The following is a 12,513-nucleotide window of genomic DNA, read 5'->3' as shown; positions in this document are numbered from 1 at the left end:
TTGAACTTCTTAAGAGGCGCAGCCCGGGCTTTGCTTACCTCCCCCTGCTTTACCCTTTACTTGGCTTGAATGCCTGGTCCATCCCTGTTTCCTACAATCATTTCAGCTCAGTGGTGTGTGAAATTCCCACTTCTCTGTCTTCTTCGGCTCAGTCTGGCCAAAGGGCCAAGCCCCTCTTCACTTGCCCTGACTTTAAGGCCTTCTTCCCTTCCATGAGCTCTTTCATTTGGTCTGATCCTGATAATAGCAGATTCCTCTGGTGCTGAACTCTCAGTTTTACAGCATGCTCAGCACAGCCGTGACTCTGAAGGGAGACTTGGCCTGGCTATTGTGATTAGAGCTGCAAGGGCTGAGAGGTTGCCAGTTGTAATTGCCTCAGAAGATGGCCAGCCTGCGAAGAGCTGGAGAGAGAGAGGTGCCCACTCATGGGCTTTGGAGTGACCTGCAACAGTGTGGGCCACCTCCACGTGGTCTGAGTTCCCTGTGCATCCCTCTGCCTTGACTTTTTTGGAGGTACCTGGGTTTCTATCAGATAAGCACAGAGATGTATGTGGAGGTGGACCTTCTGAATTCACCAGTGTTTGGCTTTTCTGCCTGGCCTTAGGGCTGGGGGTCCAGCCCAGGAGCAGAGCTGCTGCTTTGGCGCTGCTATTTTGGAGATGTGGCGTGAAAGGAGGGGCTCCCTGTGGGTTGGTTTATCTTCCAGCAGAGTTACTGTCAGAGGCCAACTGGTGCGATCCATATCATACCCACATTCCCAGATTGTATATCCTGCCTGGAAGGTTGCTGCATCCATGCTGCATGTTAAGAAGAGTCCCAGATATGTGCTAGCAGCCAAACCATGCCTGCACATTGTCCCAGAGGGTTCTGGAGGATCAGGGCAAACACTTACTACTTAACAGCATCAGGAGTCACAGGATGGTGTTCAAACCTATGTCCCATCTTGTTCACAGCATTCTGGTGCTGGAGACTCCTTGTAATTGACCAAGCAACATTCATACCAAGCAACAATCATTCAAACCTGACAGGATCCCAGAGCTCCTTGCAGAAATTCCCCTTCATCCTCCCTCTTCTCTTCCCCTGCAGGCTTCAGGCACAGAGACCAGCTGGAAGTGTCCCAAATGAGTGCCGAACAACGCAGACACAAAGTCGGCTTCCTCCTTCACTGAACTCCACTTCTTTTCCTCCACGAAGCAGCTCATGGAGGTCCAGCTGTGCATCCCCTTGGAGCCCTGTCCTTCCTTCAAGAAACCCCAGTGCTTCCCCCAGAAGCCAGCTGCCCCCTCGGAGGGAAAGTCCTTCTCCCTGCCGACAGCATAAGCCAGGGACTGCTCTTCAGCGAGTTCCTCCTTCCGCCCGACCTCAGCCCCCAGCTCAGGCCCTGGAGCCAACAGGAGATTCCCTGCCCTCTCCTGGTGTGGCCAAAAAACGACAAAGAGGAAAAACCCAGACTCAGAGTCCGGCAACCAAAGGAAAGCAGGTGTCCCTGGAAAGTAAGGCAGCTGCCAGATAATGATCTTTTTCTGCCAACCCGACAGACTGGGTAACTTCTGCATATAGTATACACTTGAGATGCTGCAGCACAGCCTTTCATGCTGGACCCACGAGTGTATAGCAGTAGCTGTACTTCAATGCTTCACTCACTCTCACCCCACACTGTCGTGATCAGCTCCCACAGGCCTGAGAGCCTCTGAGCCACGGAGCCTTCTTCAAGGGAGACATCCAGCCCGCAGCTCATGCTTGCTAACGCAGAGCACTAGCAGTGACCCAGGCAGCCTGCCTAGTGCCTGACCCTCCTCCCTCCCCAGGCATTCCCCTCTCTCTGTTAGCAATACCAGTCGCCAACACTGACCCTGGCTTTGGAAAGAGGAGCAAAGGTGACAAGAGCAAGGCCTGCTGGAGGGAAGACTCCTGTCCTGCAGGCAGCTCCCTCCTCTCTCCTTGGTGGGAAAACACCAGCCATGGCTACCACCATCTACCTGAGTGTTGGCTCGCCTCCTGCCACCTGTGTTAGCAAGGGATTGTCACCAGCTTAGCAAAGAGGGATGGGTGTGTCATTGTGTGCCAAGATCAGGGGCAGGGTGAAGGGGTCTCTCCTTTCCAGAGATGCCTCTGCAAGTAGGAATGGGAGGCAGGCAGGCCTTGCTGGATGTCCTACAGAGGGAGCCATCTGGCATTGCTGCTCAGTGACAACTGCTGCTCTTGCAGCAGATGCCTGTGTGGTGGGTATTTAGATGGAAGTAAGGATGTATTGCTGGGAAATCAAGAGTGCTTGCTACCTGATATAGAAGGGAGCACACTGCAGCCGCTTCTGTCTCAAATACCCAACTGTGATCTGTGGAGACCACATCTTCCAGCATGGGTGGTTCCTCTCAGCCTGAGTGCAGTTGGTGCCACAGACCCATACTCCACCAAACACAGCTCCATCCTGAAGATGTGAATAGTCACTGGATGCCTTTAGCTCGGGTGCCCCTTGCACCTAAATTCCTTGTGCTTTATTGTCACGCTCTTGGTGTTTGTGAATTTTGACACTGTGGTTGAAAGGTCCCCTCCATGGCAGGGCGAGAAATTATTATCCTGTAGTATACTCAAAAGCTGCTGCTTTGCAAGGAGAGGTTTGCTGGCATGCCGTGGGTACCTTGTGCATTTCTGTCTGAGAGTACAGTGGGTTGAGTTGTGGAGGTCAGGTCTTAGTGCTCAGCTCTTCCACATGTTGTGTGAGAGAACTAACAATGTGAATGTAAAAGCAAGGGCTGTGCTCTTCAAGTAATGTTATCAGAGCAGAAGCTTAGCACTCAGATAGAACTGAATCAACCAACTTTTTAGTCCCCAGACTAATTAGGAAGGTTTGAAAATGAAAGCCGGGAGGGCTGATACCTGTCTGAGCTTGATGAGATCTTGAAGTAGTCACAAAATTTTCCCCGCACCTCACGGGGGGAAACATTCCAGACCCAAATACTTTGGGCTTCACACCACTGTCATGCTTTGTATGAGGGAGAACAAAAATACAGCTGCTCTGTACACCCATTCCTGCAGCTGCAACTAGCTGCTAATATCTACTATTTGCAGACAACAAAGCTTGACAGAGGAATCTGGACAGTAATAACCTCGATTCATTTGAACATAGACACAAACAGTCACACTGATGGCCATCAAGTCCAAGGAATCCTGAAGCTGTTCACATCTATATAACCTGTTCTGGAGAGGAGCATGAGATCTGTGACAGGGTGGCTGGGAGAACAGGCTACTCTGTAGAGATCTGAACAGGGAAATGTCTGGAAATAGCTGACAGGAATTACCTCTTCATATGACAGTCTCAGTGTTGCCAATGCTAAGAATTTATTTCATCTAGCTCTAAGTGTTAGCTGTTTTCCATTGATGTTCACCCTCGTAGAGTAAGAAGCACAGCTTCTTGTCTAAAAACATGCCCTCATCTTTGCAGAGAAGCACTGGAGACTCCAAGGTCAGGTTGTGGTTTGAGGGACTAAACTGATGTTGCCACCAAAAGCAGCGGTCCCTCCAGCTTCCAGCTGCTTTGTTGCACTATCCCACCCCCTTAATGCTGGGGCAGCTATTTGGTGAAGTGGATGGAAATGCTGATCCAGCATGACACTAAGCGCTCTGGTTTGCTGGTTTGGTTTTCATCTGGTTCAGTTCATCAGTCTGGGTCAGCATTTGGTCACACAACAGAAGTGCAGGAAGGAGAGGACAGAGACTATGACCACTTCTGGTGGCATTATAACTTCATGTGTGTTTGAAGTTTGGGTCAAACTACAACCTATATATGCCCTGCATGTTCAGAAACTTGTGGTGTGTGGTGCCGTCAACATGCCAGAGGGAAAGGATGCCGTTCAGAGAGACCTTGACAGGTTTCTTTACTGTGAGGGTGGTGAGACCCTGGCACACGTTGCCCAGAGCAGCTGTGGCTGCCCCCTCCCTGGCAGTGTTCAAGGCCAGGCTGGACGGGGCTTTGAGCAACCTGGTCTATGGAAGGTGTCCCTGCCTTCTGTGGCAGGGGGTTTGGGGCTGGATGATCTTTGAGGTCTCCCCCAACCCAAACCATTTTATGATTCTATGAAACTAAAAAACAGAATAAAGCCAAACAGAGATTCTTTCCAAAAATATAAATCATAATGGCACTCCTATTAATTTGTTGTGGGACTATTCATTTTAGAGTGCTCAGATGGTAAGACTTTGTTGTGAAGCCTTTACCAGATGCTCCATCCAGGTCTTAGATGCACATGCCAAAGATGACATTGAAAGAGCTTGGAAAGAGGGCTACAGGACTATTAACAGGGTTAGCAAACCTGCCTTATCATGGGAGGCCAGTAAAGCACAATCAATGTATTTGTTCAAGAGAAGGTTTAAAGGAGTGTTTTCCGTGGCCCAGCTGTACCCCTGTCAGGCAAGGAAGCTCCAGGGCAGAGGTTTTCCTTCTGGCACATGAAAGCAGAGAAGATGGAGTAGCCAAGAATGGCAGATGAAATAATCAGACAGGCTTTTAGTTGTGAAGCAACTGCCAGTGAAATCTTCCACAGGAATCTGGGGACTTATTAAAAGGTTTTCTGAGAACCTAGCTGTCTTCTAAGAGGTCTTCCTACCATGACCCAACCACAAGTGGCAGGAGGATGCTGGTGACACTAAGGTATCATCTCTCTTTGGGGTGCAGTAGATTCCTGGTCCTGCCAGAGACATGCCAAAGCTGTCATGTGTGGGAGAGCCACCAGACATGTCCTGCAGGTTTCAGAAAGCCAGTGAAAGACGTCCAGCACAGAAAATAACAGCCATTCCCAGTGCTGTCTGACAGGGTTGGCCTGAGGGTGCAGCTGGGTCCATGGAGATCTGGGACTGGCATGAGTGTCCCTGTGGTTGTGCTACCAGTCTTCTTGCCCCAGCACAGCCCTGCTTTCCAGCTGTCCCTGGCACAGAGGGGAGCAGGGGACTGCATCAACAGCATCGTGCTTCCCTACTTGTTTTGGGTGAGAGTGGGCTGCACCATCAGATGCAATGGCAGTGAAAGTTGGCTGCCTGCAGCAATGCTTTCTCCCCAGAGACCCTGTGCAGGAGCTGCTGGGCACTGTCACTGAAAGCTTTCTAAGGGTCATTCCTGCAAGGTTTAACTGTCCCCATATCCCACAGGTTTGGGTCTCCGGATCTGCTCCTCTTCCCAGTGGCAAGTGGTGCTGTGATCTTGGCTGGATATGATCTTGCCTTCACTGAAGTTATTTTTACAGGAGCTTTGGTGCTGGGCTCTTCCAGTCAAGTAGCTATCAAGAATTTACTAACAAGAGATGGTCCCCAGAGCCACGTTTTGCTGGCAGAGCCAGTCACAGGGCACAGCCTGGCCCAGGCATGCTCATAAGCCACATGCTGCAGGAGGTGATGGCTTGAGCCCTTTTTCAGGTGTCAGCAGAAAAGGCTCTTCCTTGCAGGGGGTCCTGATCACCTCCCTGCCTCTGATTTTCAAGGTTCTTCCCTTCAACTGCTCAATAGCAAGTGTGACCCCAGGGTAGTCCTGTCACTGGGGTGCTCAGCACACCTGGTTGCAGAAGGTCCTCATTCCTCTTGTGTGCCTCTCTGGAAGGGTTTTATGGCAGGCAGGTAGACCAGCAGTGATGCTTTCTGCTAGTGTTACTATGAAAGCAGCCCTACAAAAGGGTCAACAACTCCTCTGGGTCCTCTCATCCTCTCTTCTTCCTCCACACTTGGAAGGGTGCCTGCCACAATTGGAGCAAACACAGGAGATCACATCTGGGGGCATTGAGCGGATGAGGCCTGTGATCCTCACTTAGGTGGTTGAGGGATGCCAGATGATCCAGTCTGGCATGGCAGGACATAGTGGACTGTCACGTCCCAGAAAGGTGGGAGAGGCAAGACCTGCTGTTCTCTGCCATGAAACATGGTGTGCAAGCTGTCAAGCCTCAAGGACACAGAGGGCTGCTCAAACACTGCTGTTGCGTGCGCCTGCATCCTTGCTTCACTGCAAAGAAGAGTAGATTGACAAGATCAAGCTGACCAGAGCAGAGGAAGAATACTGAAAACTGTTCGGGGTCAGGGGAGGAGAAGCAGGCTTCCCAGAACTTTTCCATGTTTGCAGAAATTTCTGGGAACAGCTTGACACTACATGGTTCCCCATTGGTACTTTTGCTGCAGGGTCTATCCTGGCCTGCAGATGGTTGTGCCTGTGTGCGTTCTGAGGGGACTCCTAGGACAGGCTGCCACTGTGCCTGCATCCATGCATATGTGTGCATGGGTGGTAAGAACAGATGGGACTTGTTCAGGGAGCATTGTGGGGCGCTGTGTGTGTTGGGAGCATAAGTGTCTTTGGGACCATAAGATACAGCAACGGTCTGCTGAGAGTCTTTGCTTTGCTGGAGTCTGCAAAGGTCCTACATGCTTTCTTATCTGCCAGCTGAGAACATGGCACACTGGCTGGTAAAAATGAGTCAAAGGCTGCTGTCTGTCCAGGAGATGCTTGCAAAGAAACAGGGATACAGAGGGGGGACATGCCAAGTAGCAAATATGAAAGACAGTTCTCAGCGCTAAGAAGAGAGCAGAGGGAGCAAAAGAACCGATGGCACCAGTCAGACTAATGCTGTGAGGGGCCTGAACACATAGATGGAGCTGCTTAACTGATTCATCTCATTGGCAGCACAAACACTTCTGCTTGTCTTAGTGCAAAAGGTGTTTCAAGTAGCAGACATCTCTGAGGCAGTTGTGCTTGGAATTTGTGAGAGGCAGGACACTTTGCTTGCCCTTTCTAAGTAAATAATATTATAAAATATATATTATTATAACAATATAATATAAGTAGTGCCCATTATATATAGTGGCTAAAGGTTGAAAAGGCTTCTGCTACCTTCAGAGAAGTGCCCTGATGCTATGTGACTTCTGATGTGTGCAAGACTGACTGCTGTGTGCAGTGGGTGTAGATGGAGGAACAGAGTACCACTCTACCAAAGTACATGTGAGCTGTGAAGCTCCACTTGCTGGAGCACGAACCAGGGGCAAAACACCCCAGCTTGGATGGTTGGCAGCCATTATGCTTGCCATCAGAGTTGTAATAGCTGCAGATGGATCAGGGTCTGGAGAGCCCCTGCTCACGTGGCTGCCCTTGACTAACACAAGCATGGTTTGTTTGCTAGTGAAACTCTTCAATCCAAAGCAAGTTGTTGGGGCAATAAAATCTTTGATGTTTCTCCTTTCAAAACACAGAGGTGTTTTCTGAGAGTAGATCCTCTGTAAGAAGATGGCTAAGTATCTATTGATAGCCTGACCAGCTCCAGTAGCAGCTTGATGGTCCCTTAGCACACTACTTTCTTCTCTGTATAGTTTACTGACCCATGGCATGATCCTGCCACTCTTCCATGTGCACAGACACTGATGGCCACCTAAGGCCTTGCCCCACACATCAGTCAACTGCAGTGAAATTAATCATGTGAACACAGTAAAAGTCCTATTGTGGACATAATGGGTTTGGTATCAAATGAATTCCTCCTGGTTTACCTGAAACATGCATGTGCTCCAGCAGTGCTAGGCAGGTTTCACAAAGCACACGGAGACTACCCGGGAGTTTGCAACCATCTTTGGTTCCATCTGTTTGTCAGCTGCTCCAACAGGCACACACAAGGGAGAGAGCTTGGGCTCCTCTTCAGGCCCTTTCCTCTTGCAATGCGTGCCTGTACCACTGATACTGTGTGGGTGCCCATGGGCTCCCGAGGTCCTCCCCAGAACCCTGAGTGGTTGTTTTGCTCTACCTCAGCCTGTTGCTGTGCTCCAAGGGGGTGGGACCATGCTGATAGTAAAAGCCGAGCCAGCTGACATTAAGTCAGGTTGGCAGCACCTCCGTGAGCTTGGTCGGTATCTTTGTGAGGCCAGAGAATAGCCCTGGTTTCAGGCTGTGGTGAGCTGTACAGCCAGAATCCCATGAAATGACAGTGATTTGTACACCATAGATCTCCCGTCCCCTCATTCCTAATATACCTCCTCTAGTGGATCTTGTCTTCAAACTCCTGACTCCCTGCAGGTCAGTCTCTCTCTGGCTGGTGACCTGAAGCCCTCCTGGAATTCTGCAAAGCCTGAGGCAGATTTGGCCAGAAACCTACACAACAGGCCCTGCACTGCACAGGCTGGTGCTCCAGGTTATAAGGAGGAACATTATCCCTTTTATTTCTGGAGCTGCAAATCACAGAATCAGAATCACAGAATCATTAGGGTTGGAAAAGACCCTTTGGATCAAGTCCAACCATCAGCCCTACTCTACAGAATTCTCCCCTACACCGTATACCCCAGCATCTCATCTAAACGACCCTTAAAGACATCCAGGGATGGTGACCACCTCCCTGGGCAGCCTGTTCCACGTTCCATGTATGGAAAGCATGTTTAAAGTACACACTGATGCCCTCAGTGCTAAAAGGAGGAAGGGAGCTACCACAGCAAATCCAGAGATGGGTTCCTGGTAGGGACCAAGGTGGGAACTCCTGCTTTCAGTTCCTAAACCAGAGGGGGCTGCAGGGGTGAGATCTCTGCTTTGACGAAGGTACTGCTGGGCTGGTATCAGCATGGGGCTTGCCATGCCCTGGCTTGTCTCTGCCCTGAGTGCAAGAAGGTCTGATACAGAGGCAAGGGCAGACATTTACTCAGTAATTGAGTAAATTTGGCAGCTGGGGTTCAAGGCAGTAGCTCTCAGACCATCACCTGCAGATGGTGTGATGAGATCTGCAGGACATGGGAGTTTAGGCAAGGAGTCCAGGCATAACAGTGTGTGTGAAAAACAGTGTCAGCAACACTGCTGTGCTATGGGACCTGGGCTGCTTCTTCTCTAGACAGGAATTGGAGCTGGAAATGCAGATAATTTTGTATATCTCCTTTTAACATGATAGCATGTGACTCTACACTCAGACATTGTATCTGGTGCACCAACGTTGTTTTCCTTCACCTCTGGCAGTTTGGTGAAGTCTTTTGGTCCGGAGACAGGACTTCTGCTCCTTGGTACTGGCTGCCTGGAAATGCAACTGGGTCCCAAGGCTAAACCTCTCTACATATCTTCTTTGCATTCTTTAGGAAAGCAGCTGGAGAATGTTTACACAATTCAAACAGAATGTACAACACCAACCGAGGAACCACAATCTGGTTCAACTGCATGGCAAATTTCTTGGCCATAAAATCTGGCATGCACACAGAGGCCCTGTCTGTGTACAGATCCACCTGGCATTTGTCATAACTTCAGATCACATCTTAAAAAAAAAATAAATGATGATGCCACTTCTTGTTCATATCAGACACAGTTGTCATTAGATTTGTTATTAAGAGGGGATTCTCGATCATGCCATTAAAAGCCTGTCTACCTTTTCATTGGTGTCTTCTTCCATTTATTGGTATTGCCACAGGTGTGCCACCTGAATTGCTGGCAAGGGACCTTGGCTACAATTGTGCTTGGGTTTCATTCCAGCTGCATCGCAGCTGTGGCCCCCATTCATTCTCGGAAACCTGCAGATCTGTGCTCCAGGTTGCCATAAAATCTCCCCACAATGTACATTTTTTCCTACATCATGACAACTCACTTGGCTGCAGCCAGCCCCAAAACACATGCTGGCAAGGACCAGGAGAATTCCCTTGTTTCAATATGAGTATCAGTGATTCAGCTCCTGCCTTGTGCATGTAAACGGGTATGCAAAAGCTCAAAGCTGTCTTATTTGCTGGTAGCCTTTCCCTGTGCCACAGTGGTAATGCTGGCTCTCTCCTCTTCTGTGGCTTTTGATTCATGCAAGCAGGTGAGGTCAGAGGAACATGGAATAATGCACCAGAGCAGAGCTGTTGGTGTTCATGCAAGCATTTCTGCACCATAGACGTGTTCCTTCACCATTAATTTTGTTCACAACCATACTGCAGGCAGCAGGCTCAGCTATCCACTTCCAAAGCAGCATCTGTCAGACAGCAAAGCCTGCTTTTTTAACAAAAAAACAGATGCTCTTAGTGTAGAAGCCTAGATGCCACAGCTGAGTAACATTCGTGCAGTTGTTCGCAGGACCCATGCCTGGCTAGTCCATGCAGTCTAGCTGGGACCTGCCCTGGGGGATCTTCACTGAACTCCAGAGCTGGCCAGGGACAATGTTTTATATGACTGGACTCTTGCTCTTCTGCTTTATATGGTCTTCCCAATTTGAGCACTACTGGGGTCATTACAATATTTCACTGGCCCCATCTGTACTCTGTGCTGAGACCAGCCAGCTGGGGCTGCAGTTGGACCTGCACATTAATATGCTGGAAGTGGAGCAGAAGCAAACCAGTAACTTGGTATTATTTGACTTTTAATACTCTCTGATGGCTGATATTTAAACTGAGGACAGCTCCTACAACAGTCATGTCACCATGTGCAAGTCATTTAGGGGCTATCGTGTGCAGACAACATCCAGGTATGTGTAATACCGTTTCTTACATAGGTTTGGGTAAGGGTGGTGGAGGAGGGAACAGGGCAGCTATGAAGGACCATTTTCATCAGTTGGTAAATTCATACCCCTTCACCACCTTCACTTGAGCAACTTCACTGAGCACTCTGCAGGCAGGATTAGATACAGCTTACAAGCAGAGAGACGTCATTTGTAGCCTGATGCAGGTAGTACAGGGCTCAAACATGTTACCTGGCTAAACATAAACTCTTGGCCCCCTTGCAGGCACACAGCAGATGTCTGCTGGCAAGTGAGTGTCACCTGCTGTGGCTTTGTGAAAGAGGCTTATTCTCTTGTTGCTCAGTTGCCATCTCAGTTTCTCTGCTACTTTCTGTGAGGGTTTTGTCTGGGAGTCCCTGTGCTGCATGCTGTGACCATCTCAACAATTTTACTGTTGCTTGTATTTTTAGTTTTCCTCTCTGGCATTGCTTTAGATCACAGATTCTCTCATAACCGTCTTTCCCACAACCTAGAGATATTCTCATTAAACTTGAACCAGGGTTTGGCATCAAATTTGGTCCTTAGCTCCCAGAAGCCTAAACCCTGGACTGCAGGTTTTGAGTTGAACTAGCAAAATGAAGAGCTAAGACACCAATAAACACAAAGGCATTGATGCATCCTGTCCCCACTGAAAGGGATGTGAACCTAGCTTGACACTACAGCCAACTTTTGAGTTTCCTTTGAGCCACCTTATGTCTGATTCAGCTCATCTTGTGTATAGCTGTGCCCGTATTTCTATTAATGTGGCCCTGTTAATGTGATCAACACTAGCATATTTCACATGCAGCTTCAATGGACTGGATTTCTCTGCTCAGCTGCGTAAAGTTCCCTTTCTTGTCTTACCAAAGGACACGCATTTACAGCTAACCAGACCAGAGTTTCAGAGGGATGGCAATCAGAGGGATGGCAGACAGTACAAGGGAGGACACATCCTGGCAATGTCCAAATAATGACCATGTGGCCATTATCCAAGGATCTGAGAAGAGGAAGTAATAGTAAGAAAGATGAATTCTTGGGAGTTTCTCACAAATCCTGCTGGCAAGGTTGGAACCCAATATTCTTGAATGTAACAGCTGGTAGCTGTGATAGCATGGAGGTGATCATTTCCCAGAGGAAGAGGCATTGCTATTTCACATGTTGGACTTAGACCAGTTGTAGTGATTCTGTCCAGAGCATTTTACATTTCAGACTATATGTCAAAAGACAGATTTTAATTCTGAGCACTCACTGTATTGGTGAATTTGATGGGATTCAGAGCTGAAGAAGATGAACATGGAAACACTTCTAGTAGAGGAACGAAAACTATCAGGAGTTCATATTTGGAGGGAAGAGAGAAATCACTCCAGAAAGAGTTCCCTAGATTATTATATTTGAACATGATGCAAAGGACTTGATTGCTTTGAAGTGGATCTTTTGGTGCCTTTTCTCCCAGGTGAGCATGCCAACATGAAAAGGACTTTGCAGCTCTAGAACAATATCATTGCACCTCAAAAAGAAACTAAAAGAAGGAAACTGAGAGATTCTACATATGGAAGCATAACAATTAAGGGCTTTATAAATGGCTTTCCATCCAGCTCACTGTGTGGTGAGGTCTTTCTTTTCATGCTCACTCTCACCAGTGTTTTCAAAGGGCTTCCTGGCTTGCAGCCAGCTATCTACAGTACACCCAAGTCCCGTGAAAATGTCTCTTTAAGTCTCCTCTTGGATCCAGGAGCATGGCTGGTGTCTGCTTGCTGATCTCTGGTGATGCTTCAGGCTCCATCTGACAGGGGCTCTCCCTCCCTGCCCACACAGGTCAGCCCCAGGCAGGCTCAGCTCTTCTTATGAATGATGCTCCCAGGGAACTCTCTCCCCATAGAGTCCCACTTGGCCATCCCCAAGGCATAAGGAGTGAGCATGAGGCTGACAGCAAGTGTCTTGGCAGTTGCACCATGATTCCCATTTCATTAACACATATCATAAAAGATACGGTAAATGCAATCCAATTAATAATGCAGATTTACTCACTGCTACAAAAAGTGAGCAAAGCAAGTCCATCAGCCACTGATGTGGATCACAGGGATCA

The 12,513-nt window shown here is 48.7% G+C and overlaps 1 protein-coding gene across 4 annotated transcripts in view; it reads left to right on the top strand.

Moving 5' to 3' along the window:
* The window catches only part of TTBK1 (tau tubulin kinase 1), a 133,579-nt gene extending 124,245 nt beyond the window's left edge, over nucleotides 1–9,334 (top strand). For all 4 annotated transcript variants that reach the window (XM_074901775.1, XM_074901688.1, XM_074901861.1 and 1 more), the window contains one exon: nucleotides 1,087–9,334. In XM_074901775.1, coding sequence (XP_074757876.1) covers nucleotides 1,087–1,513 — 427 coding nt within the window. In that variant the 3' untranslated portion in view covers nucleotides 1,514–9,334. The remainder of the gene's footprint in view (nucleotides 1–1,086) is intronic.
* The last annotated feature ends 3,179 nt before the right edge of the window (nucleotides 9,335–12,513 follow it).

The sequence above is a fragment of the Athene noctua genome, chromosome 1 (genome assembly GCF_965140245.1).
Source record: "Athene noctua chromosome 1, bAthNoc1.hap1.1, whole genome shotgun sequence".
NCBI lineage: Eukaryota > Metazoa > Chordata > Aves > Strigiformes > Strigidae > Athene > Athene noctua.
This window is presented reverse-complemented; position numbering and strand designations above follow the sequence as displayed.